Here is a 26,541-nt window from a genome sequence, read left to right as displayed (position 1 = left end):
TCAGTGCACTTCATTCCTGGCCTGCAGCCTTTATATTTTTTTATATTGAAATTTCATCTGCTTGATCACAAATCAGCTTTCTGTGCAGTTCCTCCCTAGCATCCTTTGAGCACAGACTGCTGCCTGCGTGAGAGTTTTGTTAAATGGATAAAAGTCCACCATGGAACTAAAAAGAGCTTGTTACTTGAATTAGCTGTCAAGAGATAAGCTGATCATACCTTTGACACCACAAGCATAGAAGGCCACTGCTCATCAGGCTACATTAAGGGATGCACATGTTCAGTCTGTATTCAAATGGCACTGTGTATTTTACAGAGCAATTCTTGTTACGCACACACATATGGCTGCTGTAGGATGCAATATATTTCCCATAACATTTTATTTTGAAAATCTGAAGGCGGCTGCTCACCTTTAGATGAACATTATATACAAGTCTTATAACCAAGGCTGCTGCAAAAGAAAAGACAAGGTGGTAAAAAAAATATCTTTCAGCAGAACTGGCTTTATTTGTAACAAAAGAATGCATCTAGAAGTAAATGAAGAGATGTATCAAAGAGCAAAAGTGATCTCGTACATACAAACGAAGGAGCTGCTGAGACTTTAAATGGCAAATTCACAGCTCAAACATGTTAAAACAGACCGAAGTCTGAATTACTGCTGCTTTCCTAATGATTAAAAAACAAGGAAACTGAAAGAAGCCTCTTCCTTAAACACTGGTGAACAGAAAAACAATAGGAGATACATCCAGTGGATACTATAGAATGGCATTGTGAGATGGAAGATCAGCTCACAGTTTTATCACTTTCTCCTTTTTCTATTAACTTTCTTTTCTTTTCATCTGTTTTCCTCTTGAAGATGCTATTTCTGTAGAACTGAAGTTCTTTGACGCTTTCCCTGATGTCATCGAGTGCTCTGCAAGAGAATTAAGGAAGGTTTCAAAATGCACAAACACTCAGGCTAAATTTGGATTCTGATGCATTTCGCAAATTCCAAACTGTGTAAAAAAAAAAAAAAGTAGACCACTGAGAAATATCGTGCACAAATCTGTCAGTAATAAAACCATCTTCACTAGACTGAGTAATACAGGAAACAATAAAAGTTCAGCAGGACAGGCATAAAAGGAAGTAACAGATTCCTTATTGGTTTGTGCTATTATGCAAGGCACAAGCTCTAGCAAGCCAGTAGATTCCATGACTTCAGAGGACTGGACTAGATGACCTCCAGAGGTCCCTTCCAATCCTATGATTCTAGTGTACCTGAGGGTAAAGGCAGGTAAACTGAGTTGAACATGTTCACGTTGATGAATATGGAATTTAACACTACCTGCCTGAAAACCAAAAAGGTTAGTTTACCCACTTTTGTTTTTTAAATCACTGCATGACTTCAGCTACTAAAACAAGTATTGGTATTAGTCTGAGATGCCTAACAATGGACAAGGACTCAAGAGACCCGGATTCTATTCCTGGTTTGGCCAATTAGCTGCTGTGAGACCCTGAGAAAATTGCTTTACCTCTCTGTTTCTCCTCCCACCCTTTGTCTGGTCTAGGTAACTCTTTGGGGCAGAGACGCTTTCACTATGTATTTGTACAGTGCCTAGCACAAATGGACCATGACTTCAGGTAGGGCCTCTAACGTACCATAATAATTATTAGAAAAGGACAGTTGTCAAGAACAGTATTTAGTAAAAACCAACAAACAAAAAAAATCAAAACAAGACCTAGATTCCGGTCACACTAAAATCTAAGGCCTTGGCTACACTCACACTTTACAGCGCTGCAACTGGGGTTTGAAAAAACACCCCCGAGCGCTGCAAGATACAGCGCTGTAAAGCGTCAGTGTAATCAGGGCAGCAGCGCTGGGAGCGCGGCTCCCAGCGCTGCATGCTACACCCGTAAGGGATGTGGTTTACATGCAGCGCTGGGAGAGCTCTCTCCCAGCGCTGCCGCTCTGACTACACTCACACTTCAAAGCGCTGCTGCGACAGCGCTCCCGCAGCTCTGCCGGGGCAGTGCTTTGAAATTCCAAATGTTGCCATACCCTAAGTAAAGCCATAGCTAAATACCAGATTGCAGAAGATACTGCTTCCTGAAATCAGGGCACCATCAGCCAATCTTTACTTGATGATGACGTTTCATTCCAACAAATGCTTCTTGAAACTGTGCCAAAAACATGCCAGCATCCAGCAAGCATCAGCAATAACCAAAATGTACCTATTATCTCCCTAGCCATCTTCATATTTTAATGCACAACAGTTTTAAACACCAATCTTTACCAGTAGGATGGAACGGCTGGGAATCACCCTCTGCAATATGCCAGGCTTTAGAAGGCAAAGGCTTGGCTATGATGCAGGCTGCTCCCTTTGAACCGTGGGCCTTCATGTGCCCATCTTACAGAGCCCATGCATCAGAGAGCTAGGGAAAGAGGTACTTGAAGGTTCAGTTACTCCTTTTTTCCGAAGATTCCCATGCAATTAGCAACAACTATTCTCCATCCCTGCATGAAAGAAGTGTGCCTTATCCTAAAAGGAGAGGTTTCAAGAGGCAGTAAAATTAAGCAGTAAAAATAACTTATGCTCATTTTAACTTTTTGATGGAAAAGGGACCATCTGCCAATGTAGTTATGCGCCCGGGGGAAGGCATCTCAGTACTGTTCCTGTTGGCTTTCTATTTATGCTAAGTCATAGTTGCTTCATTTCCCAGTGGGAATGAGTTCAAACTGCCATCACGCGTGTTGAGCCAATAGAGCTTTATTGCTCCACTTTGTATAGCGGCAACAATCTGCCAGGCAAGTTCAGTTTTCCAGATCTTTATTTATGAAATAAACAAACAAAGGAAATGTTTATATTACAATAGTACCCAGAGGCTTAAGTCAGAACTGAGGCCTCGCTGTGCTAGGCAAGTATTCAGAAAAACATGGGGACCAATCCTGCCCCTATTGAGGTCAATGGCAAAACTCACATAGACTCCACAGGACTTTGGATCAGATTCATGGTGCTGGGCCTGGAAAGCTTACAATCTAAGAGAAAGTGTTAATACTTTCTACTACACGGCACCTTTCATCTGAGGATCTGAAAGCAAGTTATTAATGTTAACTATGCCTCGGAACACAGTTAGGTGGTAAATCAAGGTTAACCCCACTTCACAGATAGGGGAACAGGCATCAATACATCACAAACCCAATCTCCCAATTCCCAGTCCTCTGCTTTCACTACTGGTCCTCTGGTAACAGCTTTGCTTCAATACAAACTTATTAATGTTCTATCTTAGTTTTTTCTGAGATGCTTAGCACTGTGATATGTAAGTGTTGTGAACATGTATTTGTCAGGACAAATATCTTGGCTTAGTAAACTGAGTGAGTCATTAATGGATAATAAATTACTTCTGTTTTCTGTATTTTTACAGAGTAACTTTTTTTTTGCCATAATCAGACGTTAAAGAGAGAGATATGGCAAGGAACAATTACACAGATTTCCAGTGCCATTGGCAATAGAACTAACATGTCAGGTTTTCAGAGAAATTGGTATGCTCCATATTCTAGTAGAAGAGAATACTGTAGCTTAAAGATATGACAAATGTACTACATTAAAGGCAACAGTGGAAGTCTCACCTGTGAGAAGCCACCTTCTTTGGTGCAAATTCAAATTCTTCTGGATACCAGCGCCTGTATATGGAAAAAATTGAGTTTAAATCCATACATCTTAAATACATAGTCACAGGTCTCTTTGGGTTTGCTGCAATGGGAAATGTCTCTTCAGTGCAAAAATTTGAATTTCACTGTCATTCAGAAAAGTTACTGTTATAAGCATCAAAATGATATAATCCATGTGAGAGCTAGACACCTCCCCACTCTGCATGCAGTTCAGTAAGTAGGTCCTTGTCCTTTTTCTGTTTGATCCAAGTGGAATATCTGGAAGAACTAAATGGCTGCACACGGCTCTTTCCCTGCTGTGCTCCTCTCTTGTTTTAGAAGAAAATTAGTTAAATATAACTAGAGCTCCTTAGATCTTTTTACACTAACTTCGTATGGTATTTACCTGCAAAGTTCTTTGACAGTGCTCACATCAATTATCCTGTAATGAAGGTGCCTCATGAACTGAGGCATATATTTGTCAAGAAACTTCTTATCTGCATGAACAGAGTTTCCTAGAAAAAGACAAAACAGATATTTCTTTCAAAGACTTTACAAAGCTACAGTGAATTACATCTGAACTAGAGGTAGGCTATGCAGACTGAGAATCACATATGACTTCTAAATGTTTTCAGTCAGGTCATAGGTCTCATGTTCCAATAAATATGATTTTAAAGGCTTCTGTCTGATTTCCATCCTGGGAGCACTTCTGTATGGTTTAATTATATAATCTCTCTGCATTAAATTCTTCAATTACTTCCTCTACAATTTCTGTGTCACAAACCTAATTATTTCAATAAAAGTAAAAATATTACACAAACCACCAAGTTTTCCACTAAGGGTAAATAAGCTTTACTGTTTAATATATTTTCCTCAGGTCATCCTTTTGACCTCTCTGAGTCAGTGTTCTGAGTCACCATCAAGTAACAGGACATTCAGAATAGCAGCACTTAGAGGTTGATTGGATTTGTATCTACAGTTAGTTCCCTATTTTTCTTTTGCATTCATAAAAGGCTAACAACACTAAGTCACACCAGTAATGACATAAATGTATAATGAAATATTGCTAGTAACAGGAATTTAAGTAAGTTTCCTGCAGATCTGTGGGGATTTTCAGAAACCCATACATAATATTTGCTTCAGGCAATTTATAGAATGGATGATACCTAATGCTAAACTTTCCCTGCTTAATGAAATCTGATTGCATACAGATCTCCAGGTGGGAAACTAAATCACTCCTGCATTGTGCATTAACAGGCTTTTCAAAGCCCCACTGGGAACGAAAGGAGGATTGATTTTATTAGTATTAAAAATATAAGTACACATTTTACCTGCAAGAGGACAGAGGCCAGGGGGCGTTTGCTGTCGTACAAAGGACAGAAATTCATACTCCGCGTGCTGCAATGAAATTGTACTTTCTTTCACTGCCTTAGTAAGGCCAGACTGCAAGAAAGAGGCATCCATCACCAATCAAATATTTACCATTATTTAAAAATACTTCTAGCATATTTAAGTAGCAGTCAAATATTACCTAGAAATCAATAACTGAAACAGTAACCAACTAATGGCACATTTAATGCCCAGAAGCATTAAAAAAGATGACAACTTAACTCTTAAATTTAACCTTGTGGAAGTTCTTAACATTTTACCAATGCACCAGTGTTTATCCACTTCAATCCTAGCTAAGGGACAGATAATAGTATTGTGAACCAGACAAGATAAGATGCTGGTCAGTATAGTTGCTTAAATCCAGCACCCTGTGAGCATCAGTGGAACTACCAAGAATCAAGTCAGTTACACACTGCTGCTCAGAGCTTCCCCAAGCAGCAGCCCTTGGTGGCCTCACTATCTTTCACATCAGCCATTGTTGATAGATTTATTTCTCTAGCTAGAAGGTGCCTAGTAAAATTTTCAAGGCCTGTTCAAAGTTGCTGCAAGTCAAGGTTGTTAAGGCCCTTTGGATAGTCTCAAAAAGAACAGGAGTACTTGTGGCACCTTAGAGACTAACACATTTATTTGAGCATAAGCTTTTGTGGGCTTCGATGCATCTGAAGAAGTGGGCTGTAGCCCATGAATGCTTATGCTCAAATAAATTTGTTAGTCTCTAAGGTGCCACAAGTACTCGTGTTCTTTTTGCGGATACTGACTAACACGGCTGCTACTCTGAAACCTTTAGATAACCACAAAACTAACCTGAAACAGACTAAGGCACTGGACTGGATCTCAGAAGATCTGGACTCAATTTTCAGTTCTGACATGGACTTCTTGTGAGATCCTGGGCAAATCACAACCTCTCTGTGCCTCAGTTCCTCATCTATAAAATGGGGATATTTCCTTTCTCCCACCTTTTATCATCTACATTTAGAATGTAAGCTCTTCCGAACAGGAACTGTCTCTAAAGTGCTCATATAGCACCTAACACAATTTTGAGATTAAAATTATGAAGTTGCTACTAGTTACAAGGAAACAGTGATTCTAGTACTATTACTCTAGAACCTTTACCTTCCCATGATGCTCTTTACACCATTCTGACATGCCATCCAGCAACTCATCCGGCTGGTTTATAATCAGGTTGGGACCCTGTTAATGATAAAAAATAGTAATCAAATCCTAAAAAAAAAAAAAAAAAAAATCTAAAGCTTATCAGAGGAATCTGTCTACCTCCTGTTGACACCTCTAGCTTTAAGGAAATTACAAGAAAGCTGCCAATCTTGCTCTGCACAGCAACTGTAAAAGCCATGTGGTGGGAAATGCCTCCCCAACCTGGTATAAACTATCAAGTGATTCTGTATGGATAGTAGCCTGTGGTTCCAATTCGTGTCTCAAAGGCTTCTAAGATCAAGTTTTCTTAGTCTACAAATGAAAAGGCATAGCAGTGTTCTCTCTTACACAGTCAATAACTCAATCTGGAATGTGAATATCAAGTCAGGTTCTTTCAGGCTCATGCAACATTTGATTGGATTCTGTAACTGGAACTTAATATTTGACAAGCGATGATCCATGAGTCAGAACTGAATCCAGTTGCCTCTTCCAGCACTGTTTATTTTGCAGCTTTGTCACTAAAGCAAGAATATATGACTCATAATGTGTAAAGAGGAAGCACAGGTCTGTTCAGTAAGATACTGCCAATTTTACAGGGACATCTTCCACGTTATAATCACATCTTAAAAACAGGCATTTTGGATCAGCAGCTGGCAAATCTTACAGTACCAAAAAGTGACATGCTACACTGTCAACAAGGTTTTTCAAGAATGCAGGATATCTGCCACTAACATTTTACATACAGCCACAATCCAAACAGACCTCAAAAGTGTGTACTATAAATTGCTGTTTGACTCGTATTCCATTCCACAGGCTGCACTCATCTGGAGACTGTACTCATGAAAGGGCCCATACCACGCTGGCTGCTTGTTAGCCAGATGGTTCACAAAACATCAAAGATAAAAATATTCCACTCTAACTTAATGGGCAGATGAACCTTCAATTATAACAAAGTAACAGTACCAGGAGCTAGTAATCAGATGTAGGCCAGTGCACACTGACACCAAACTCTAACCTACCTCAGCCAAAATGTTTAAATCAGAATCAGTTATGAGACAAGCCATCTCAATGATCTGGTCCTTCTCTATGTCCAGTCCCGTCATCTGCAAAGGCAGAAGCAACAATTGTAAGAAGAGAGAAGAGCTATGTTGTATAATTTGCAGGGAACGTGTGTTTTAACAACGTTTTAATCCCAGAGTTGGGCTAACATGCTGTAATGTTTGGGTTTTTTCACAAATGCTTTGCACTGATTCCAATCACCAGTAGAAGGGAAATAATCAGCGTTTGCCAAACTAAGAAAGGAAAGGAAATTTCCAAAGCTGCTCAGTGGGCTGTGCAAATACTTGGAGAGTGAATGTAGAGCAGAACTGCTCAGCCCTAACTAGAAAAGAGACCTGGACAGCTGGAACCCCCAGGGCCTGAATCTGAACGGGATGCTTCCCTGCCACCTGAAGCCGCGAAGTGCAGGCCAGCCTACAGCCTGGCAGGACCAAAGAGAGGGAAAGGCTCTGTTAGTGCAGGGAGCCGACCCAGACCCAGGCTTGGGCTCTGAGGTGTGTTTCCCTACGCTAAACACCGCAGCCAATGCCGCCCCAGGCAGTCCCCAGGGGCAGGGATCTCCAGCTGACACCCAGCCTGGCTTTCCCTTGCACCCCTCCCCCCCCGGCCCCTGCCTGACAGGGGGACCCCTCCCCCAATCCTGCCCCCCTCAATCCCCATGGAAACATCCCTCACAGCCCACCTGCGTCCCCCCAGCGGGGCGTGCCCTGCCCCGAGGCGCCCCCTCACCTCCAGATCCACCCAGACCATCCTCAGCCCAATGCTGCCACCCGCCATGGCCGCTCCGTCCGGGATCCCGGCTCTCAGTGCCGACAGCAGCCGGCGTCCGGCTGAGCCCAGAAACCAAGCACGCATCGCGACAGGCCGCAAAGTGTCAACCTGGGGACTACAATCCCCAGACGCCCATGCGCCATCTCTCCACTCAGTCCTGTGATAGGGTCTGGCCAGGTGCCTGCTGGGAAATGTAGTCACCCCAGGGCATCACAGGAAGCAATATTCACCTCCCCGCCCGAACAGCAGTGCATGCTGGGGCTTGTAGTCTCCACACGTCCCATGTGTCCACGTGGGTACTGCTGCTTACTCTTAGGGGCAGATGGTTAGGTTTTATTCTGCTCCAAGTGCCTCTCTAAAGGGAGTATTTTACACTGAGGTCTGTTTAGTTTGCAGGTTCTAGTCCATGACTGTGGCTCCTAGGTACAATACAAATAATTTAAAAGAAGTAAATTGCATTTACTTCCTCAAGCCAGGGACCTCTAATATTGCACATCGACACAGCTGCATCATCAATACCCTGCGCTCCCATAAAACACAAAGTAAATAACAAAATAATTCATAGACTGAGCCACTGTGAAGTAAATGGGACAATCAGAGACCTGATTAGTTGTCCTTTACTTGAATTATAGTTACGGCTAAGATTTTTGTCACAGATATTTTTAGTAAAAGTCACGGACAGGTCATGGTCAATAATGAAAAATTCACGGAAGCCCAAGCTCTGTCTCTGACTTTTACTACAAATATCCAGGACACAATGAGGTACCTGGGCAGCTGTAGACAGGTTGGGAGCTCCAGGGTCCCCTTCTGCTGGTGGCTCTGAGTAGTGGGAAATCCCACTTGCCACCCACAGCGGCCAGGAGCTCCTACGATTCTCCCTGCCACTCATGGCATCAAGGAGCGGGGGGGGGGGGGGGTCCGCCTGCTGCCTGCAGCTGCAGAGGGCTCCCACCACCTGGGGCAGCGAGGTACCCTGCAGCTCCCTGCCTCTGCAGGCAGCAAAGGACCCTGCTGCTCCCAGCTGGCGCTGGCTGACGTCGCCGAGGTCTTTGGAAGTCACAGAATCTGTGACCTCCATGACTAAATTGCAGCCTTAATTATAGTACCTGGACACCACTGCACCAGGCACTGTGCAAACATATAAGATTCCTGCCCCAAAGATGTCACAGTCAAAACAGGGAAGACAGACAAAAGGTGGGAGGAAACAAAGTGATCACACTTGCCCCTTAATCCCCCAGGCCCATATTTCCTTTCCATTTGCTCTGGAAAATAATTATTCATTCTCAAATTTGTATTTTATTGCTCGTGAAAAAGTGCCAATTGGCTGAAGCTGGAAATTGGATAATAAACTCCCCTGCCTCTAGGATGGGTACAGTATAGGCACTGCCCCCAGCAAATGTGCATCAGCCTTCATGTAGGAACAACCTCCAGGAGTGGGGACTTCAGACTCTCCTGATGCTGCCAACAAGAATGCCCAATGAGATTTTTTTTATTATGCGAAGACTTGTCCACTAGAAAGTGGACCAAAACTCACCAAGTCATTTCATGTAGGGGTTATGGAAGAGCCATTAGACAGTGACAGCTGGTGGGAACGCCCATTCCCAACCTGACCTGCACTCAAATGAAGAATCAAGAGGAGAAAGGATCCGTGCCCCATCGTCAGACTCATTGAACCTTCCCCAACCATTTTAATTTCATGTGCAAGTCCACTTTGTTTACTCACATGAAGCACACAGAAATGTTCTTGAGGCCCTAAAGCAGCCAGTTAGGAAGCAGAAACTACTGCACTGTGGTTGTAGCATAGGCGGCAGAGTGAAGTATGAGCCACATGTTAGGATGATCAATTTTTTAAAAAAATAGTGCTGCTTGCATTTCCCATCAGGTAAAATATCACCATGGAAAAAGCAAGCTTTAATTTTAAATAAAGAGAGCTCCCCCCTCCACCCCCCCCCCCCCGGTGGTTAGGGCTGTCTCATTGAATCAAAGCAATATCACAGCATGGCATTGTAGTGATGGGCACAGGATTTTTTTCTTTCACAGCAGTACTATGACCCTTAATTTACAAATGAATTCACCGATACGCCAACAATGGCTGGTAATTTGGTGCTTAATTGCAAATATATTTGTTTCAAGCACAGCACCAGGAAGTTATGTTCAAGCTGGTTTGGATAAGGGGAGCTTAGTACACAAATGTGTGCATTTCTCATAATGTGTTTAAATGCTGTTTGGTAATCCAACCAACAGCTTCTTGTGGCAGTTTCTCCAACTTCACTACAACTGTAGGTGGATTGGGGTCTCTAAAGAACTTGTGCTTTTACTGATTTCTTGAAACTAAAAACTTAGATGTTTGCTGAAAGCTGCTCTCAAGGTTCTCAGTGCTTCCAGAGAGGAATGTGCTGAATTTGTCTGCCTTGTTTGTCAATAGACATCTTAACCCAAAGTTAAAGTAAACTACTAACAAATTCGTCCCAAAACACACTTTTTTGTAAAAATAAACTTTTAAAGCCTACATCCACTAGAAATGTTTGTATTTTTTAATTCCAGAGGAAGCAGTAATTCTTCATTTGATTTATTTCAAAACAATTTTCCAGGAAATGCATTTTTAAATAAACATTAAAAGTTTAAAAGTCAATTACACAATTTTTGCCAGAAGCTGAGGATGGATCACTTGATGATTACCTGTTCTGTTCATTCCCTCTGGGGCTTCTGACATTAGACACTGTTGGAAGACAGGATACTGGGCTAGATGGACCTTTGTTCTGACCCAGTATGGTCTGTCTTATGTTTGATATCAAATGTTTGGGTTTGTTAAGTTTCAAAACAAACTCAAATTGTAGAATTTCCCAGAAAACAGAAAACCCAGGCCCTATTTAATGGCCCTGGCATTCTAAAATGAGAACACCTATTCAGCACACTTGGTGCTTAAATCCAGGTGATGTATAAGCAGTTCATGGATATATGCATGAAATACCAACATTTTTAATTTCTACATTTCTAATTTCAATGAGCATCCTATAGAATCAATATCTAATGTCCAAGCTGTCTTATGGATATGTTTTCTGCTGTTGCAGTCACAGATCTTGCAAGTCCTGATGTATCTCATTCTGAAATAGAAGGCGCAATGTGAAAAAAATTATAGAAAAGGTAAAGTGTTCTAAGATATTTTTCATAGTAAAATCTGGCCTTGAGTGTTTGTTATGAAATTGTCACATTACCACATCTATTAAATCTAATTTATGAGGACTATTTTAACACTGGATCTTATGGCCTGGTACTACTGCTGGCATTTTTAAGTAAAAAGAACATTAAGACAAAATACAAGTTAATTTAATAAATCATGTATTTTTTACACTGAAACTGTTATCCAAGCAAGAAAAGTAAATTTAGCTATATCTACACCAGTTTAAAAAAATACTTTTCCAGAATGTATACTGCACAAGGATCACAAATGTTAGTTTTCAGTGCTACAAGAAATAAGGGAGTCTGCACTTTTTCAGCAATCAGTTTCCCAGATGCTATCCCAACACTTCCATTACGATGTGTGCTCCAAAGAAATTGGTGAACTAGTAGAGAAAAAATCACCTCCATGTTGCCAAACTTCTCCTTATTTTTCCTACCAAATTTTTTTAAAAGAGTGTTCTGAAACTGTGACAGTATGAACACACTTATATTTACTCAGCTAAAACCAATCACTTCTTTCTTATTTACAAAAGAATTGATATTTTCTGGCAAATTGTATGGTTAGGCTCATATCCAAAGTTTGTAAACAAGATGTGGTTTATGGCTTCCCTGCAGCTCATTCAGCTTCTAATTAAATTCACTGCACCTGTTCTGAAAATCATGCTCAAAAACTTATTCCAGGGGTAGGCAGCCTATGGCACGTGTGCCAAAGGCAGCACATCAGCTGATTTTCAGTGGCACTCACACTGCCCTGGTCATGGCCACCGGTCCGGGGGGCTCTGCATTTTAATTTAATGTTAAATGAAGCTTCTTAAACATTTTAAAAATCTTATTTACTTTACATATAACAATAGTTTAGTTATATATTATAGACTTATAGAAAGAGACCTTCTAAAAACTTTTAAACGTATTACTGGCACGTGAAACCTTAAATTAGAGTGAATAAATGAAGATCCGGCATACCACTTCTGAAAAGCTACTGACCCCTGACTTATTCAGAGAGCAGAACAGGCCATGCTAACTCAGTATGTGAACAGCTTAACTTTCTAGAACTAGCACTACACAGAAGGAAAAGGTGAGTTAAATTATACCTGATATTTCATTCTTTGCATGTTTTTATTAAATTCAATGGATCAGTAAGTTTTTTTTTTAAACTTGAGTGTTGTATTTTATATCTGCTAGGGAAAAGGTAACAGCAAATAGTTACTGTTTGCACAGGATTGGTTTTCTGATTGATGTAATAAAACTTGGTAGTAAAGTGTCAACTTTGCTGAGTATCTACTGTATAGCTTCCAATTTAAGAAAAAAAAAACAACAAATTTTTAACTGCCAAAGGCCAAGCCAGAATGGTTGAGTGCTGTAAAATTAAGGATGGAGTCTTTGGAAGACATCCATTTGTTATTCCAAAAGTCTTCTCCCAGAAGTGTTTTTTTTTTCTTTTTCTTTTTTTTTTTTAAATCTTCCAATTATCATACAGTGAATGTTAGCTACCATATCACGTATCAAGTCTTTACTTCACAGGAGCTATAGAAGGCAACCAGCCCAACTGACCACGGAGAATCCGAAGTCTCATGGGACACCGCCCCCCTCCGACTGAGTTAGTGGCAAATTGCTACTGTTACAGAAGCAGCCACATCCCTTGGTGGGTGCCCCGTCCCCACTGAACTCTAGCCACTAAGCTACGCTGCTCTGCACCCCAAGGGTGGCTCCAATGACTCTGGCCACTAGGCTGCACTGCCCTGACCTTAGGGGCATAGACTGTCATACATGGTAGAGAATGTGGGTAACGACCAGGACCTGCTCAAAGGTCCAGGGGAAGGAATCCAGATGATGGGAGCCCCACTGCCGCCCAAGACGGATACGAAGAAGTTTCTAAAGTAGATACTGGAGAGTCAGCAAGAGCAGGTGGCCAACAGCAACAGCAGCAGGCTCAGATGATGCAGCCGCTGGCCAGCCAGCAGCAGCAGCTGCAGATGACCCAGCACCAGGAACAACAGCAGCAACTCTTTCATGAGTTGGCTGCCCAGCAACAAGCACAACAAGAACGCCTGGTCCAGCAAGCGGCAACTGTATTACACCCGCCAGGAGCCCCAGCCCCAACACCCACAGGGGTGGGATCTGGAGAGACGCTGGAGAGGCTGCTGATATGCCTCACTAAGATGGGGCCAATGGGCAACCCCAAGGCCTTCCTGGTCACTTCTGAGTGGGTTGCTACAGCTGCCCAGTGGCCCCTGGAGCCACCTACTGAACATATGGACACTCCGGAAGTCAGTTTACCACCCACAGACAGACGTCTAGTGGAGCGCTTTAATGGTACCCTGAAGTCCATGTTGCGGAAATTCGTGGAGGAGGAACCCAGCCATTGGGATGCACTATTGCCAGCCCTGCTGTTCGCTATAAGGGAAGTGCCCCAAGCATCGACTGGGGTCTTGCCCTTTTGAACTCTTGTATGGCAGACAACCCAGAGGAATCCTGGACCTCCTGAGGGAAGACGGGGAAGAGCAGGAGACACAAGTACTCGGGACCACCCAGTATGTGTTACACCTCCGAGAGCGGCTCTGAGCCCTGGGTGCTTTCACCCGAGAGAATCTGATGCAGGCCCAAAGACACAAGAACGGGGGATCGAGTGTTGCTCTTATTGCCCTCTGCAGAGTCAAAGCTCCTGGCCAAATGGCAGGGGCCTTACGAGGTGGCTCGGCCACTCAGGCCAGTAGATTATGAGATCCGGCTGACTGGATGATGGAGGGATACCCATATGTATCATGTGAATCTTCTGAAGGCCTGGAAAGCAAGAGAGGCCTTGTTCATCACCCTGTCACCCCTGGACCCAGAACTTGGACCCCTAGCAAACAAACACCCAGATCCAAGGTGGGCTGCGCTCGGGGCAGGACTCACCCAGGCACAGCAGGAGCAAATACAGCCGCTCATAAGGGACTTCACCAACGTTCTATCAACCTGCCTGGGATGAACCAACCTTATGCACCATCACATTCTGACAACACCCAGTCAGAGAGTGAGGGATGACCACGTACCACTGCCCCTGAAGATGTAGGCCCCAGTACGACAGGAACTGGATACAATGCTTGAGATGGGGATTCTCTAGAAGTCATGAATGAATGGCAAAGCCTAATCATTCTGGTCCCAAAACCCGATGGGATCATTCAATTCCAAGGTCAACGCTATCTCCCAGTTTGAGGCGTACCCAATGCCCTCTGTAAAAGAGCTCATAGAACGACTCGGGGGAGCGAGGTATTTGTCAACCCTAGATTTAATCACAGGGTATTGGCAAATCCCCCTAACACCAAACTCCCAGGGGAAAAGACGGCCTTTCCGCCTCTTCCGCTTTGTAACATGCCATTCGGGCTACATAGAGCCACAGCTACTTTTCAGCAGCTGATGAAGAAGATCTTGCTGCCTCAGGATCAGTATGCAGCAGTTTATATAGACGACATTGTAGTCCACAGTAGTAACTGGGAGGACCACCTACAACACCTCACTGGTCCACCTTAGAACAGCTGGCCTCATAGCCAAACTAGCGAAGTGCCATCAAACAGGAAGAGGTAACATACCTCGGGTATGTTATAGGGGGAAGGAAATGGCACCCCCTAATCAAAAGGTACAAGCCTTTATGCTACACCCACGCCCAAGACAAAGAAACAGGTACGCCAGTTTTTGGGACTGGTTGGGTATTATCGCCATTTCATTTCAGACTTTGCAACCATCGCCCGCCCTCTTTCTGACCTGATGAACTCTCAGCCGTGACAGCTGCAGTGGTCTGACCAGTGCAACGAGGCCTTCAAAGAGCAACTCACACAGGAACCAGTCCTGTGACACCCTGACTTTACAAAGGAGTTCATATTCCAGACATCTCAGAGGTGGGCTTAGAGGCCATACTCTCCCATGAGCTGGAGGGGGAAGAACACCCAGTATTGTACCTGAGTAGCAAATTATTTCCTTGGGAACATTACTCAATAGTAGAGAAAGAGGCCGTGGCCGTGTAATGGGCTATTGATGCCCTGTGCTATTATCTGCTGGGGAACACCTTCAAATTGATCACGGACCATGCCCCCCCTCAGGTGGATACAGAACATGGACAGGAACCCCTGGATTATGCGCTGGTAACTCGCACTCCAATCTTACAACTTCTGCATATTTCATCACATAAGACCCAAGCTAACACTGATTTTTTTTTTCTAGAGAGGGAGGGGAGGAAGAGGAGATAGCCCACCCTTGGAGGTCCTTCTTAAGGGGGATGCTGGGGGATGGGGTCCGCTTACCCTGCACTAGCCCAGACAGGGTGAAGTCCCGCCTCCTCAGCAGGACTGGGCATGCTCCAAATGCCCTAGTAGTATAAAGGGAGGAAGCCCAGCTCATTCTGGGTTAGAGGCCACAGAGGAAGGACCTTACTAGGAAGTGACTGTGGAGGGCCTGCCTCAGCCCCTAATGATGCCAGGAATCAGAGCCTCCCCCTGCCCTCTTGAACCCAGCCAGCTGGAGGAGCCACAGGAGGTGACCAGCCCAACTGACCATGGTGCATCTGAAGTCTTATGGGAGACCCCAACGCAGGCACTGGTAGGAAGTGAGCCAGAGAGGGTAATGGAGTGGTACCTTCCACCTGGGAAACCTCAGTGTTTTGGTAGAATGCCCCTTCTTAGTGAGTGGCAAGTTGCTATGCCAGTCTTAGGGCCCAATGGAGTTGGGTGGGCTTGGGTCCCCCTACAGGGACAGCCACACCCCTTGGTAGGTGCCCCACCCTCATTGAATTCTGGTGGCTAGGCCATGTTGCTCTGAACCCCAAGGGCAGCTCCACTGAACTTTGGCTGCTAGGCTGCACTGCCCTGACCCTAGGGGCATAGACCATCACACATACATAATAGAAAATGTTCTAAGAGCTTCCCAGCATTATAGTTAGTTCTCTTCATATCATTTGCACCTTCCATAACTGATGGTAATATTTTACTATTGTAGTTGGATGGATTTTTGTGCTAGTCAAAAATGGAGTCTGATATTAAATTGAAATCCTCTTTAGTCACACAATAGTACAAGTTCTCAAACATGCAGATCAGTTTGATCTGAAATGAAACTTTATGAACATGTTTCATTTAAGTTTTTTTAAATAATTATGGAGCCTGACCATTACAATACATGAGAACATGCAAAGACTAGGAGACAAGCAACTAACAGATTTTATATAGGCCAAGTAGATTTGAACTATTAAAATCTAGAGTTTAGTCTTTATGTCTCAGTACTGCAACTTGTCATCCATCGCCAGGCTTTAAATAAGGATGGGGTCTTTCGTGATATCTGTTGTTTAAATCTTTCAGGAAAACATTGAGCATAGTCATTCCTCTTGACAATACTGAAAATACTGGCTATTCTGTTTTCCTTATTCGGACCAGTTTGGTTTTGAGCAAGTCACTGTGACTTAATGTTTCTTATGTAAAAGACATTAAATCAAAAGTCTGAAAGAATTGGACACCTCCGTAAGTGCACTAGTTGGTTCTGTATTTCTAATTACCACTCAGTTCTCACTCAACCATAAGTTTGATAATCACTAGCTATGTAGGAGAGACACTAAGATGCAAGCTGGAGAGAAACAGCTTACTGTAGAGTTTACTGCTCAATAATCCTTTGAAACGTCACTGAATATGCATTTATAAAAATTTATTACTATACTGAAACATAGGAATGTATATATTAAAAGGTGATCTAGGCATGTGAATAGAGTTCAGTTATTTAAACAAGATTTCAATACATGTGGAATTCTGTCACACTAACAGCCTCTTGGTTACTAATCTGAAAGAAAAATCAATCTTTATTACTTCTGTATACCGTAACTCAGACCACAATTTTTCAGTAACTGATTTAAAAGTTAATATTGCATAAAAATTAGGGGCATACATCTAAAAATAATTATAAAATAGGCATCCCTGTTTCTCCTATGCATTAAACAAAAATTCTTTACATCAAGAGGTACAGGCTAAATTCAGATTCTTTTCTCAAATATAGACAACATACTTCAAGGGATGCAATCAGTTCCTGAGTGGTTTTAGTTACATAAACATAATTTCTTCAATACATTAGGCTACTGCACATAATTTTAGAACAAATATTAAAATCAAAAGGCCCAAGATTGGAACAAAGGAAAGCAAATTGAGAAGTCCTTAAATACAAGAACTCGGAACACTGATATTGTTTTATCCACAGATTTTACAGGGCAACTAGATTAAATACTATTCTTCAATACATTTTCAAAAGCAACATTTAATTCAGTATGAAAACAGTGTCTTCAATATTTAAACTGTCAGATGTAATCATACCACAAGGAATTTGTTTAATGGGATTACCACCAGGCCTGTTGGAGACTTTTTTTAATTACACTAAAAAAATACAAATTTTCTTTATAATACAACCAAGCTGTACAACTTCACCTACCTCAAACTACAATGATTTTTTTTTTTTTAAAAGTTGTGGCACATTTCTCTACATAAAACCCTGAGGTTAAAGGTTAATACAATAAAAATGAAGCTGCTTTTTCTTCTAAAAAAGGTAATGGAGGTGACTTTACAAACTTTTAAAAGGTAACTTATGATGTTACTCTATACACTGTTTCAAAATCAATTTGAGACCTGAAGGACAGAGCCCATAAGTTCTTTAGAGCCCACTTTTAATACTGGCTAATGCCAGGATGGACGCCATTTGCCATCTCTGTAGTTCTCTCTTCTGTTATAGTCCTGGCTCCAGCCATCATGGCTCCTGTCTTCATAGCAGTACTCATCCCTGTTCCCTCTGGAGTAGTGATCAGATCCAGGGTCATGAGGACTCCTGTCTTCATAGCTGTACTCATCTCTGTTCCCCCTGTAATGATGATCAGATCCATAGTCTCCAAAACGTTGCTCGCGGTTAAAATGTCTGTCCATATAAGGATGGGAGTTCAGCCTGTTCTTGCACTGTGCTGATGATCCATCTGGACGACGCTGCATTTGTGAGCCTGAAGACTGATTAAATGAATGACTCTGCTGCTGCCCCGGTGAGGTATAAGTGGACTGATCTGAATGCGGAGAACCATACTTTCCACTGTATTGTGACTGCTGCCATGTACCACTATTCATCTAGGGAGGAAAAAAGGCTAATCAAGAAAGAATTCTAGCAGAGTTGATGGATACTGAATTAGCACTTGGCTCTGCTGAGACTGGATGACTGATGGAACAGCTTAGCACTCCATGGTGCAAGACTTAAGACAGTTTTTTAAATGCTTAAAGGGCTAGGAGTTCTGCATTACCTAAATAGTAAAGACGGGGGAATACCATGCACTATGTGCATCAGCATTCATGGCAGCCACACCCTCTCTACTGGAGACTTAATTCATACAGAATTTTCAGCCCTCTAATGAATCAGACCTGCTTAACTCCTCTCTTCTAAATGATATACTAAATAAAATTCAGCATGATAGAAAAGCAGGAGCATTTAACTTCTTTGAGCTGTAGTTCTGGTTGAAGTGATTACACTGAGCTAAGAAACAAACAGATGCCCCACAGTAGACAAAAAGAAAATATGTAACATACAGACCTATTTTTGGCTAGTGGAGCATTTGTTTTCAGAAGTTTACACTCAAGCAGCATGAAAGAAACCTGAGCTGATGGTTTTATTCATATGGATGCTAAAGGTTGTCCTTTGTGGAACAATATATGCTCCGCAACTGAAAAGCTTTGATGTGAATACTTATTAACAACAGAAGGACTGGATGCAGGTTCACAGAATAAGTTTAGAAATGTACATTGATTGCTTTATCTATAGTTACTCTTTGGTTCAAAGAGTTTCCAGGCACTAAACACTTTAGTGGCAGGAACTGTAAACCTACTGCAATTGTACTTTCAACACTCCATAAACACATTCCTGTGAATCAGTATCTGTTAAATAAGTATCCCTCAGTAAAAAGTACTTAAAATTAAAAGGAGAGAGTTCTTTCATGTGTTATCCACCTACTGCTTGTGGCCACTAGCTTTAGATTTTCTGTTTCTATTAATTTAACAGCATACCACTTGTCTCTGAAGGTTATCAGGAGATGAGAAAGACCTTTGGAGCATCTGCACGGATGTGAATCCTGTTGCTAAGGTGTTATCTGTGCTCCTATCATATCTGCTGAAGAAAGATTAGGAATTTTAGTCTTTAGTGTTTCATACCATCATTGTGCAAGTTAAAGGGGCATCAGCAGCCTAATCAGTTTTCTTTTTTTTTTTTTTTTTAAACCAAGTAGTGCTGTAACTCTGTTTAAGGGCTTGCTTATAGTGTGCATCTGACAGCCCTTTGCCCACTTATTTCCCTTTTTCTGTGTGGGTCTTTCACACAGCAATGGAAAAACATTCTTAAACAGGGAAGTGACTCAGACCGCAAGAATTGGCAAGTATACTTTGAGGCAGGAAACTGCTTTTAGCTTTTCTCAGAAGGGACTAGCCATGAAGGTAACAGCATACCTTTAACATTCTCCCATTGGCATAATTACTCCACCATGGCGAGAAGCGGAAGCTAGCCGTGGGAGAGCATCTTCCATCAACATAGGACAGGTGTGGACAGCACAAAACTTGAATTGCTGAGGGAGCATAGGGGCCTTTTTCCACACCCCCTGAGTGACATCCGTTAGTTAGACTTACACAGTCGTGTAGCCCTGCCCTAAACAACTACAAAATTTCCCTAGACTTTTCCCAAAAGAACAGCTCACTAGAGCACATAAAACGGAAAGCTTTAGAAAAGTAGTGTTTCACATTAGACATACCTTTTTCAGACTTTTCTTAAAAAAAACCAAACAAACTTTTCCTCACAGTAGGTTCCTAATTTTTATTTTGTTGCCCCAAGAGATACAACTGTGCTCTACCTACAAACAGTATAAATGAATAGGAAGAGGGCCTCACACTGGAAAGAAGGTACAACTGCTACTCTGCCCAGAAGCAGGACAGCACCTACAGGAAAGTCACCCTATATTAAATGACTAAAGTATATATTTGATAAGCACTTGCTGGGAGGTAGGACAGAAGTATTTACCTGTTGGAATTTGGTGTTGAATGTGGTGTGCTGGAAGGACTTGTATTAGCAGTTCCATGCTGGGAATAAGATGAATTGCCATCTTGAGATGCATGACTACTCCCTGAATTAAAACAAACATTTTTATAAGACAACCTAAAGAATGAATGGAAGTTTGGATAAGAAGTGAACACCTGTTAGAAGATGATGGAAACACTTTTGCACTGCTTAATTAGCTTTGGAGTTTCATCAGTGAACCGCCAAGTCACACACTCAGGTTTACAAAACAGGGTGTTGCAACTGTTTTAATATCCAATGGTAAAGATGCAATCAACTTGCAACATTCTTGCTAGTAAACCTAGTTTAACTGCAATCAGATGCAACTGCTACTAACATGCTAGTAACAGTAATTTGTTTAAAAAAATACCTAAAACTAAAGCTATGAGGAGTTTAGAGCAGCAGTCCTCAACCAGGGGTTCATGTACCCTGGGGGTACTCAGAGGTCTTCCAGGGGGTACATCAAATCATCTCAATATTTACCTTGTTTTACAGCAGGCTACATAAAAAGCGCTAGTGAAGCCAGTACAAACTAAAATTTAATAGACCATGATTTGTTTATACTGCTCTAAGTATTACACACTGAAATTTAAATATTTATATTTCAATTAATTTTATAATTATATAGTAAAAATGAGAAAGTAAGCCATTTTTCAGTAATAGCAAGCTGTGACACTTTTTTGTATTTTTATGTCATTAAGTTTGTCAGGTGAAACTTGGGGGTTACACAAGACAAATCAGACTCTTGAAAGGGGTACAGTAGTCTGGAAAGGTTCAGAGCCACTAGTTTAGAGTATCTCCTGGAGCTATAAAATAGATAATCTAAACATATAGCAGTAAACCTGAAGAGTGAGCTCTCCTTACCTTGTAGGAAAGCTTAGGTTTCTAAAGACAACTTCTTTCACTAATGGTTTGAGCCTCACCTCTTGAAAGCAACTGGACTCATCAAGGCAGGGATCATCTCTTATGCTATACCGCACTAAGCACAATAGGGCAGTAATCTTAGTTTCAGCCACTAGATACTACCATACTGTAATATGCTTCTGACTCCAGTTATACTGCATTACACTCCAAATGTCTAACCTGTGCATTCACTGAACTCCATTCTTTCACCTATGTAATAGGCATGAATATATTTAATTGTTTACCGACCCCACTTATCTGGTACTACATATATAAACCTTTTGCAAGAAACCCAAGAAAATGAAGTTAATGAATTCTATTGCCCACAAGCAGAACATGGACCACCAGGGCATTCCATAAGGCTTGCATCCTGCTTCAACACAATACGCTAACAGCCAATTTATTAGCATTTTGACATGCTTGCATCATTTTGGTTTGCACAAGTGTGTTAAAAGGTTTTCTATGTACAGTACTGTCTATCTAAATACATACAAAACATGCTGAACTTAAAATATAAATCAATATAGGTGACTTTAAATCTTATTAAAATATGTAGATTCTGTCTGACCCACACAAAGTTAGGTTCATGTGGGCCTCCCGTGTAATAAGGGTAGGCATCACTGATCTAAAGGATTACCATCACTTTGAGGACTCTTAACCAAGAATTCCAATATTTATTTCCTTCCTCTTTTCAGGCATGACAGTCAGTCCTACTGGCAAACCCAGGCATTCACTCAGACTCTATACTGTTGCTTCTAGAACATTATACAGCCTCATGACTGTGCCTCTTCAAAACCTCATTCAGCATCACAGGTGAAAAAAAAGAACAAAAAGATTCCCCTCTTTCTGAGCAAGCAAATTCCAATGCTCTTGAATTTGTTCGACAGCAGCAATTTATCCCTTCGTCAGAGATCTTCATTTGCCATCCTATCCATTTTCAAAATATCTTCAATAAGTTGCACCCTCTGTATCTTCCTCTCTGGCAAACCTTTTTACTCCCTGTACGCTAATACAAGACCTCACTGCTTGGTCAATAATCAAAACTGAGGTGAGAGACTAGGACTTCTGTGAAAAACAAATCCCATCATTTGAGTCTGAACCATTTCTGCTGTTTCAATGCTACTAAGACAACTTTGGGTATATACTCAGCTACATCATAAGCTCTCCCCCCATACTCTGAATTTGAACAGCCTTGAGAAAATGTAGAAGTTCTCTAAATACATAGATGTAATCAATTATTAAGATTACTATAGTCACCATTCACACAATATTTGCAGTGTAAAAAACAAAACCTGAAATCAAAGTTAACACACCAAAAAAAAGCAACTTATGTTCAGGCAGAACTGACAGACAAGTCTCTTGCTGCAGGAGAAGTTAATAATAATAAGGAAAGGCTAGTGTACCATCTGTTCTGACACCTTCATTTCACAAATATACCAACCATTAGAAAAGTGAATGACAATTTGATATCTTGCAATGAATATCCTTTTTATCTAAAAATATTAAATATAAATAGTAACGTTTTTTGTGAAGGGGGAAAAAGATAACTCCACTTTGCCTAAAACAACTAGATTGTTTAAATGTTTATTTCATGGATACCTGATCGGAACTGAATTTTGATGGGCCTTCCAAAAAGTTTGATCCCATTAAGCAGACTCATTCCATAAGGAACAGATTCTTCGTGTTTGAAATTCACAAATGCAAATTGCTTTGGTTTACCATCTCTATCCTTAGGTATTTTAACTTTAATTACTGGACCTGCCTGCAAATCAAGAAACAAAAAATGTTAAATAAAAATGGACCAAGTTCAGAAGAGTTTTACTCTTACAAAGAAATGGAAAAAATGAAATAAAGAAACTCATAAGCAAGCACACAAAGAACACCACACACATACCAATTCTGCAGAGACAGGTTACATGCATCTGTATTTAAGAGAAGCTGTTTGGGGCAAGGTGTATCTTTTTATTATGCATGCATACAATGTTGAGATAATGTCTTGTAGGCACTACAATATAAAGAGATGAAGCAGTTGTAGTTATGCAAGCTACCTATCCCACTCTAAGAACAAAATGAATACTGCAATAGAAGGGTAAGACTATCTCAAATTAGAAAGACACCAAGGAAGAGGCTCGATCAATACTGCCAGCCACAAGCAATCAAAATAGTGACATTGGTTTAAAAATCATGACATCTAACAATAATAACTTTTGGTTTCTGTGTTTCCTGGTTTGAGCCTTTTGGTCACCACTAGGTCACATTTCAAGCTTGCCTTCACAATTATTATTTTTTTCAAGTGTTAGTTGATGGTTCAGGGGTGAGGCACTGGCCTATCCTAATACTTGGGGGACTGGAGTTCAAGACTGGTGACTTCCTGTATGATATTGGTTAATTCATGTGGCCTCTCTGTGCCTCGGTACTCCGCCTATAAAAATGAGAATATTCCTCCACCTCAGAGTATTGTGGACAATATATAACAGTGTAGTGAAGTGCTTTGAGGTCTGCTAATATAAAGTGCTTAAGAACTAGGTGGTATTATTATTCAATCTACTTCAGCAGTTGTGCCTTCACAAAACCACACACTATCATGAGCTTGGCAATAAAATTGTAAGAGTTTAACAGTGCTGATGCAGGATTTGATGTGCAAAATTCTCTGATCTGCCTTTTGCAGGGGGGCAAATTAGACAGGATTCTCAAAGTGTCGGTCACAACCCCAAAGTGCGTCATAACCCTGTTTTAATGGAGTCGCCAGGGCTGGTGTTGGACTTCCTGGGGCCTAGGACCAAAGCCAAGGGCTTCAGGCCTGGGCAGTGGGGCTCACGTTACAAGTCCCCTGCCTGAGGCTGAAGCCCTGGGCTTCAGCTTTGCTTCCCACCTGCTGCATGGGGTGGTGAGGCTCGAGCTTTAGCCCCTCCACCCGGGGCGGTGGTGCTCAGGTGGGCGGAGGCTTTGATCCCACCTTCTGGGGTTGTGTAGTAATTTTTGTGCAATGACGTTTGAGACTCAGCTAGCTAATCAAAATGGTTGGTTCTGCTTTAAAATCTGAGTGTGTCTACACAGCACAACTAAGCCCAAGGTTTGAGCCAAGACCCCCTCTTGGTCTGAGTCAATCTGACTGAAGCCAGCAAGCATTCAAGGGCCCTGGGTGGGAATCCAAGTCCTGCTGTGACGGCGTGCAGGGTGGCTGCAGCTCACAGCCTCAGGCCCGGGCGGGACGTGCAGTGTGGACGGGGCAGCGGGCCCCGGCTCCCGGTTACACAGCGCAGGGTGGCTGCAGCTCACAGCCTCGGGCCTGGGCGGGACCGTGCAGTGTGGACGGGGCAGCAGGGCAGCGGGCCCGGTTACACAGCGCAGGGTGGCTGCAGCTCACAGCCTCGGGCCTGGGCGGGACCGTGCAGTGTGGACCGTGCAGTGTGGACGGGGCAGCGGGCCCCGGCTCCCGGTTACACAGCGCAGGGTGGCTGCAGCTCACAGCCTCAGGCCCGGGCGGGACCGTGCAGTGTGGACGGGGCAGCGGGCCCCGGCTCCCGGTTACACAGCGCAGGGTGGCTGCAGCTCACAGCCTCAGGCCCGGGCGGGACCGTGCAGTGTGGACGGGGCAGCGGGCCCCGGCTCCCGGTTACACAGCGCAGGGTGGCTGCAGCTCACAGCCTCGGGCCTGGGCGGGACCGTGCAGTGTGGACGGGGCAGCGGGCCCCGGCTCCCGGTTACACAGCGCAGGGTGGCTGCAGCTCACAGCCTCAGGCCCGGGCGGGACCGTGCAGTGTGGACGGGGCAGCAGGGCAGCGGGCCCCGGCTCCCGGTTACACAGCGCAGGGTGGCGGCTCACGCACCCGCCCCAGAGCAGGCGTTGGCGCGCAAGGCAGACCCCTCCTGCCCTCAGCCGCGCTGCCCGGGGGGGTGCGTGTGCGGCACCCTCCCCGCGCCCGGGCCGTGGGGGCATCAGGGTGACCCCAGTCCCGCTTTGGGGTCTCTCTTACACAGGCTCCCGTTACCCCTCCCCCCGTTTCACACTTGCTGTGCGCTCCCCCTAGGCTCGGCCACCCCGTGCGGCCCGGCCCGCGGGCGGAGCCTGCGCGGGGGGCGGGGCTGATACCACAGGCAGCGCGCGCCCGGGTGGGGGCGGGGGGAACAGCCCCAGTCTCTTCCCGCCGCCTCAGACCCCGCCCCCAGGAGAGCGCGGCAGCCGCTACCTGGTGGAAGAGTTCGAAGATCAGCTCCTCGGTCACGCGGGGGTCCAGGTTCCCCACGAACAGGGTCCGGTTGGCCTCGGCCGCCGCTGCGCCCATCTCCACGCACGGGCCCCGACTTACTGCGCAGGCGCCGGTCGTGCATTGCGCAGGCGCAGCCGTTTGAGGGCGAGATATCGCGCGCTCGCCGGGGCGAGAGCTTTACGGCGGGAAGAGCATGGGGGGGGAAATCGCCGCTCTGCGCATGCGCAGTCCAGGAGGCAGGGTATAAAAGCCACGTGTTCCGTTGCTTAACTCTCTTTGTTCGGGTTACCTTGGGAGGAGGTGGAGGGGTAGGGGTAGGGGTAGGGGTAGGGGTACTGTCGGGGGACTGGCTGCTGCTAAGGCGGGAGAGGGAAGAGGGGGACTAGGAAGTGAGCTGCAGCTGGACTGTCTGCTAGGCATAGTCATGCAAAAATATAATGAGGCTGATTTTAAAAATAATGAAACTTCAGAAATACCGTGGTGAACTGGGGGTGGATGTCTTTGCTTTGCAGATGTTGAGTCTTTCGGTCATAGTTCAAGCGTTTTCCCTCAACTGGCAGGGCTTAGAAACCTGTTTTTTTTGTTAAGTCTCATATGATGGTGTGATTCCAGAAGCTGGGGCTTCCAGAGAAACACCAAGTATTGTGAGAGTTGGCAACACTCTAAAATGACACAGGACTCAGTGGATGACTTGCTTAGCAGGAGCTCAGCCTAGATGATCACTTTGGACTTTTACAGTCTGTGTGCCTGGGATGTGCTGTTTAAACATATGGGGGAAAGGAAAGGCTGTAGAAAGCACAAGTCCCAGTATGTGCCATGTTGTTGAGAGAGAGTGAATGTTTCCCAGCAGCTGCAAGGGACATTTGTTTTGCAAGAAACTAACCACATGGATAACTGAGGGGGGTGACACAATGTATTATGCCTAATAACACCGAATATGAGAAAGTGTAAGAAAGATGCTATCACAGACTACCAGGAATCCCAAGGTTTATCATACAAAAAACAAAATAAACCTGTTCCTTACCTTGAAAGATAGCATTCTGCTATATAACAACCTGCTAGCTGATCCAGAACAGACAGTAAAAAATGAGCAGAGAAACTCGTCCCCCAAACTCAATATGTAATCCTATTCTGAGTGGGTGATACCCACCTCCGACAGATACCTGAGGGGGTG

At 43.4% G+C, this 26,541-nt stretch overlaps 2 protein-coding genes across 4 annotated transcripts; both read right to left on the bottom strand.

Annotated features, from left to right (window-relative positions):
• Positions 1-512: 512 nt before the first annotated feature.
• On the bottom strand, positions 513-8,115 carry LOC115637310 (oligoribonuclease, mitochondrial-like). The gene is made up of 7 exons (XM_030538464.1): positions 7,957-8,115; positions 7,188-7,271; positions 6,130-6,207; positions 4,959-5,070; positions 4,034-4,142; positions 3,607-3,660; positions 513-912 (listed from the first exon to the last, which is right to left on the bottom strand). Exons 1-7 carry the CDS (start codon positions 8,080-8,082, stop codon positions 783-785), a joined length of 693 nt encoding a protein of 230 aa, XP_030394324.1. The 5' UTR covers positions 8,083-8,115; the 3' UTR covers positions 513-782.
• An 8,712-nt stretch (positions 8,116-16,827) lies between these two features.
• Positions 16,828-25,544, bottom strand: RBM7 (RNA binding motif protein 7). Of its 3 annotated transcripts, none has more exons than XM_030538499.1 (5): positions 25,347-25,522; positions 22,756-22,918; positions 20,218-20,320; positions 19,218-19,317; positions 16,828-18,290 (listed from the first exon to the last, which is right to left on the bottom strand). In XM_030538499.1, the coding sequence occupies exons 1-5, from the start codon at positions 25,440-25,442 to the stop codon at positions 17,856-17,858; spliced, it is 897 nt and encodes a 298-aa protein (XP_030394359.1). In that variant the 5' UTR covers positions 25,443-25,522; the 3' UTR covers positions 16,828-17,855. The 3 variants fall into 3 exon arrangements, with proteins under 3 accessions (XP_030394359.1, XP_030394358.1, XP_030394360.1); XM_030538498.1 differs by having other exon boundaries at positions 19,218-19,320; positions 25,347-25,520; XM_030538500.1 differs by lacking the exon at positions 22,756-22,918 and having other exon boundaries at positions 19,218-19,320; positions 25,347-25,544.
• Positions 25,545-26,541: the final 997 nt, after the last annotated feature.

This window comes from Gopherus evgoodei, chromosome 19, assembly GCF_007399415.2.
Source record: "Gopherus evgoodei ecotype Sinaloan lineage chromosome 19, rGopEvg1_v1.p, whole genome shotgun sequence".
NCBI classification, from domain to species: domain Eukaryota; kingdom Metazoa; phylum Chordata; order Testudines; family Testudinidae; genus Gopherus; species Gopherus evgoodei.
This window is presented reverse-complemented; position numbering and strand designations above follow the sequence as displayed.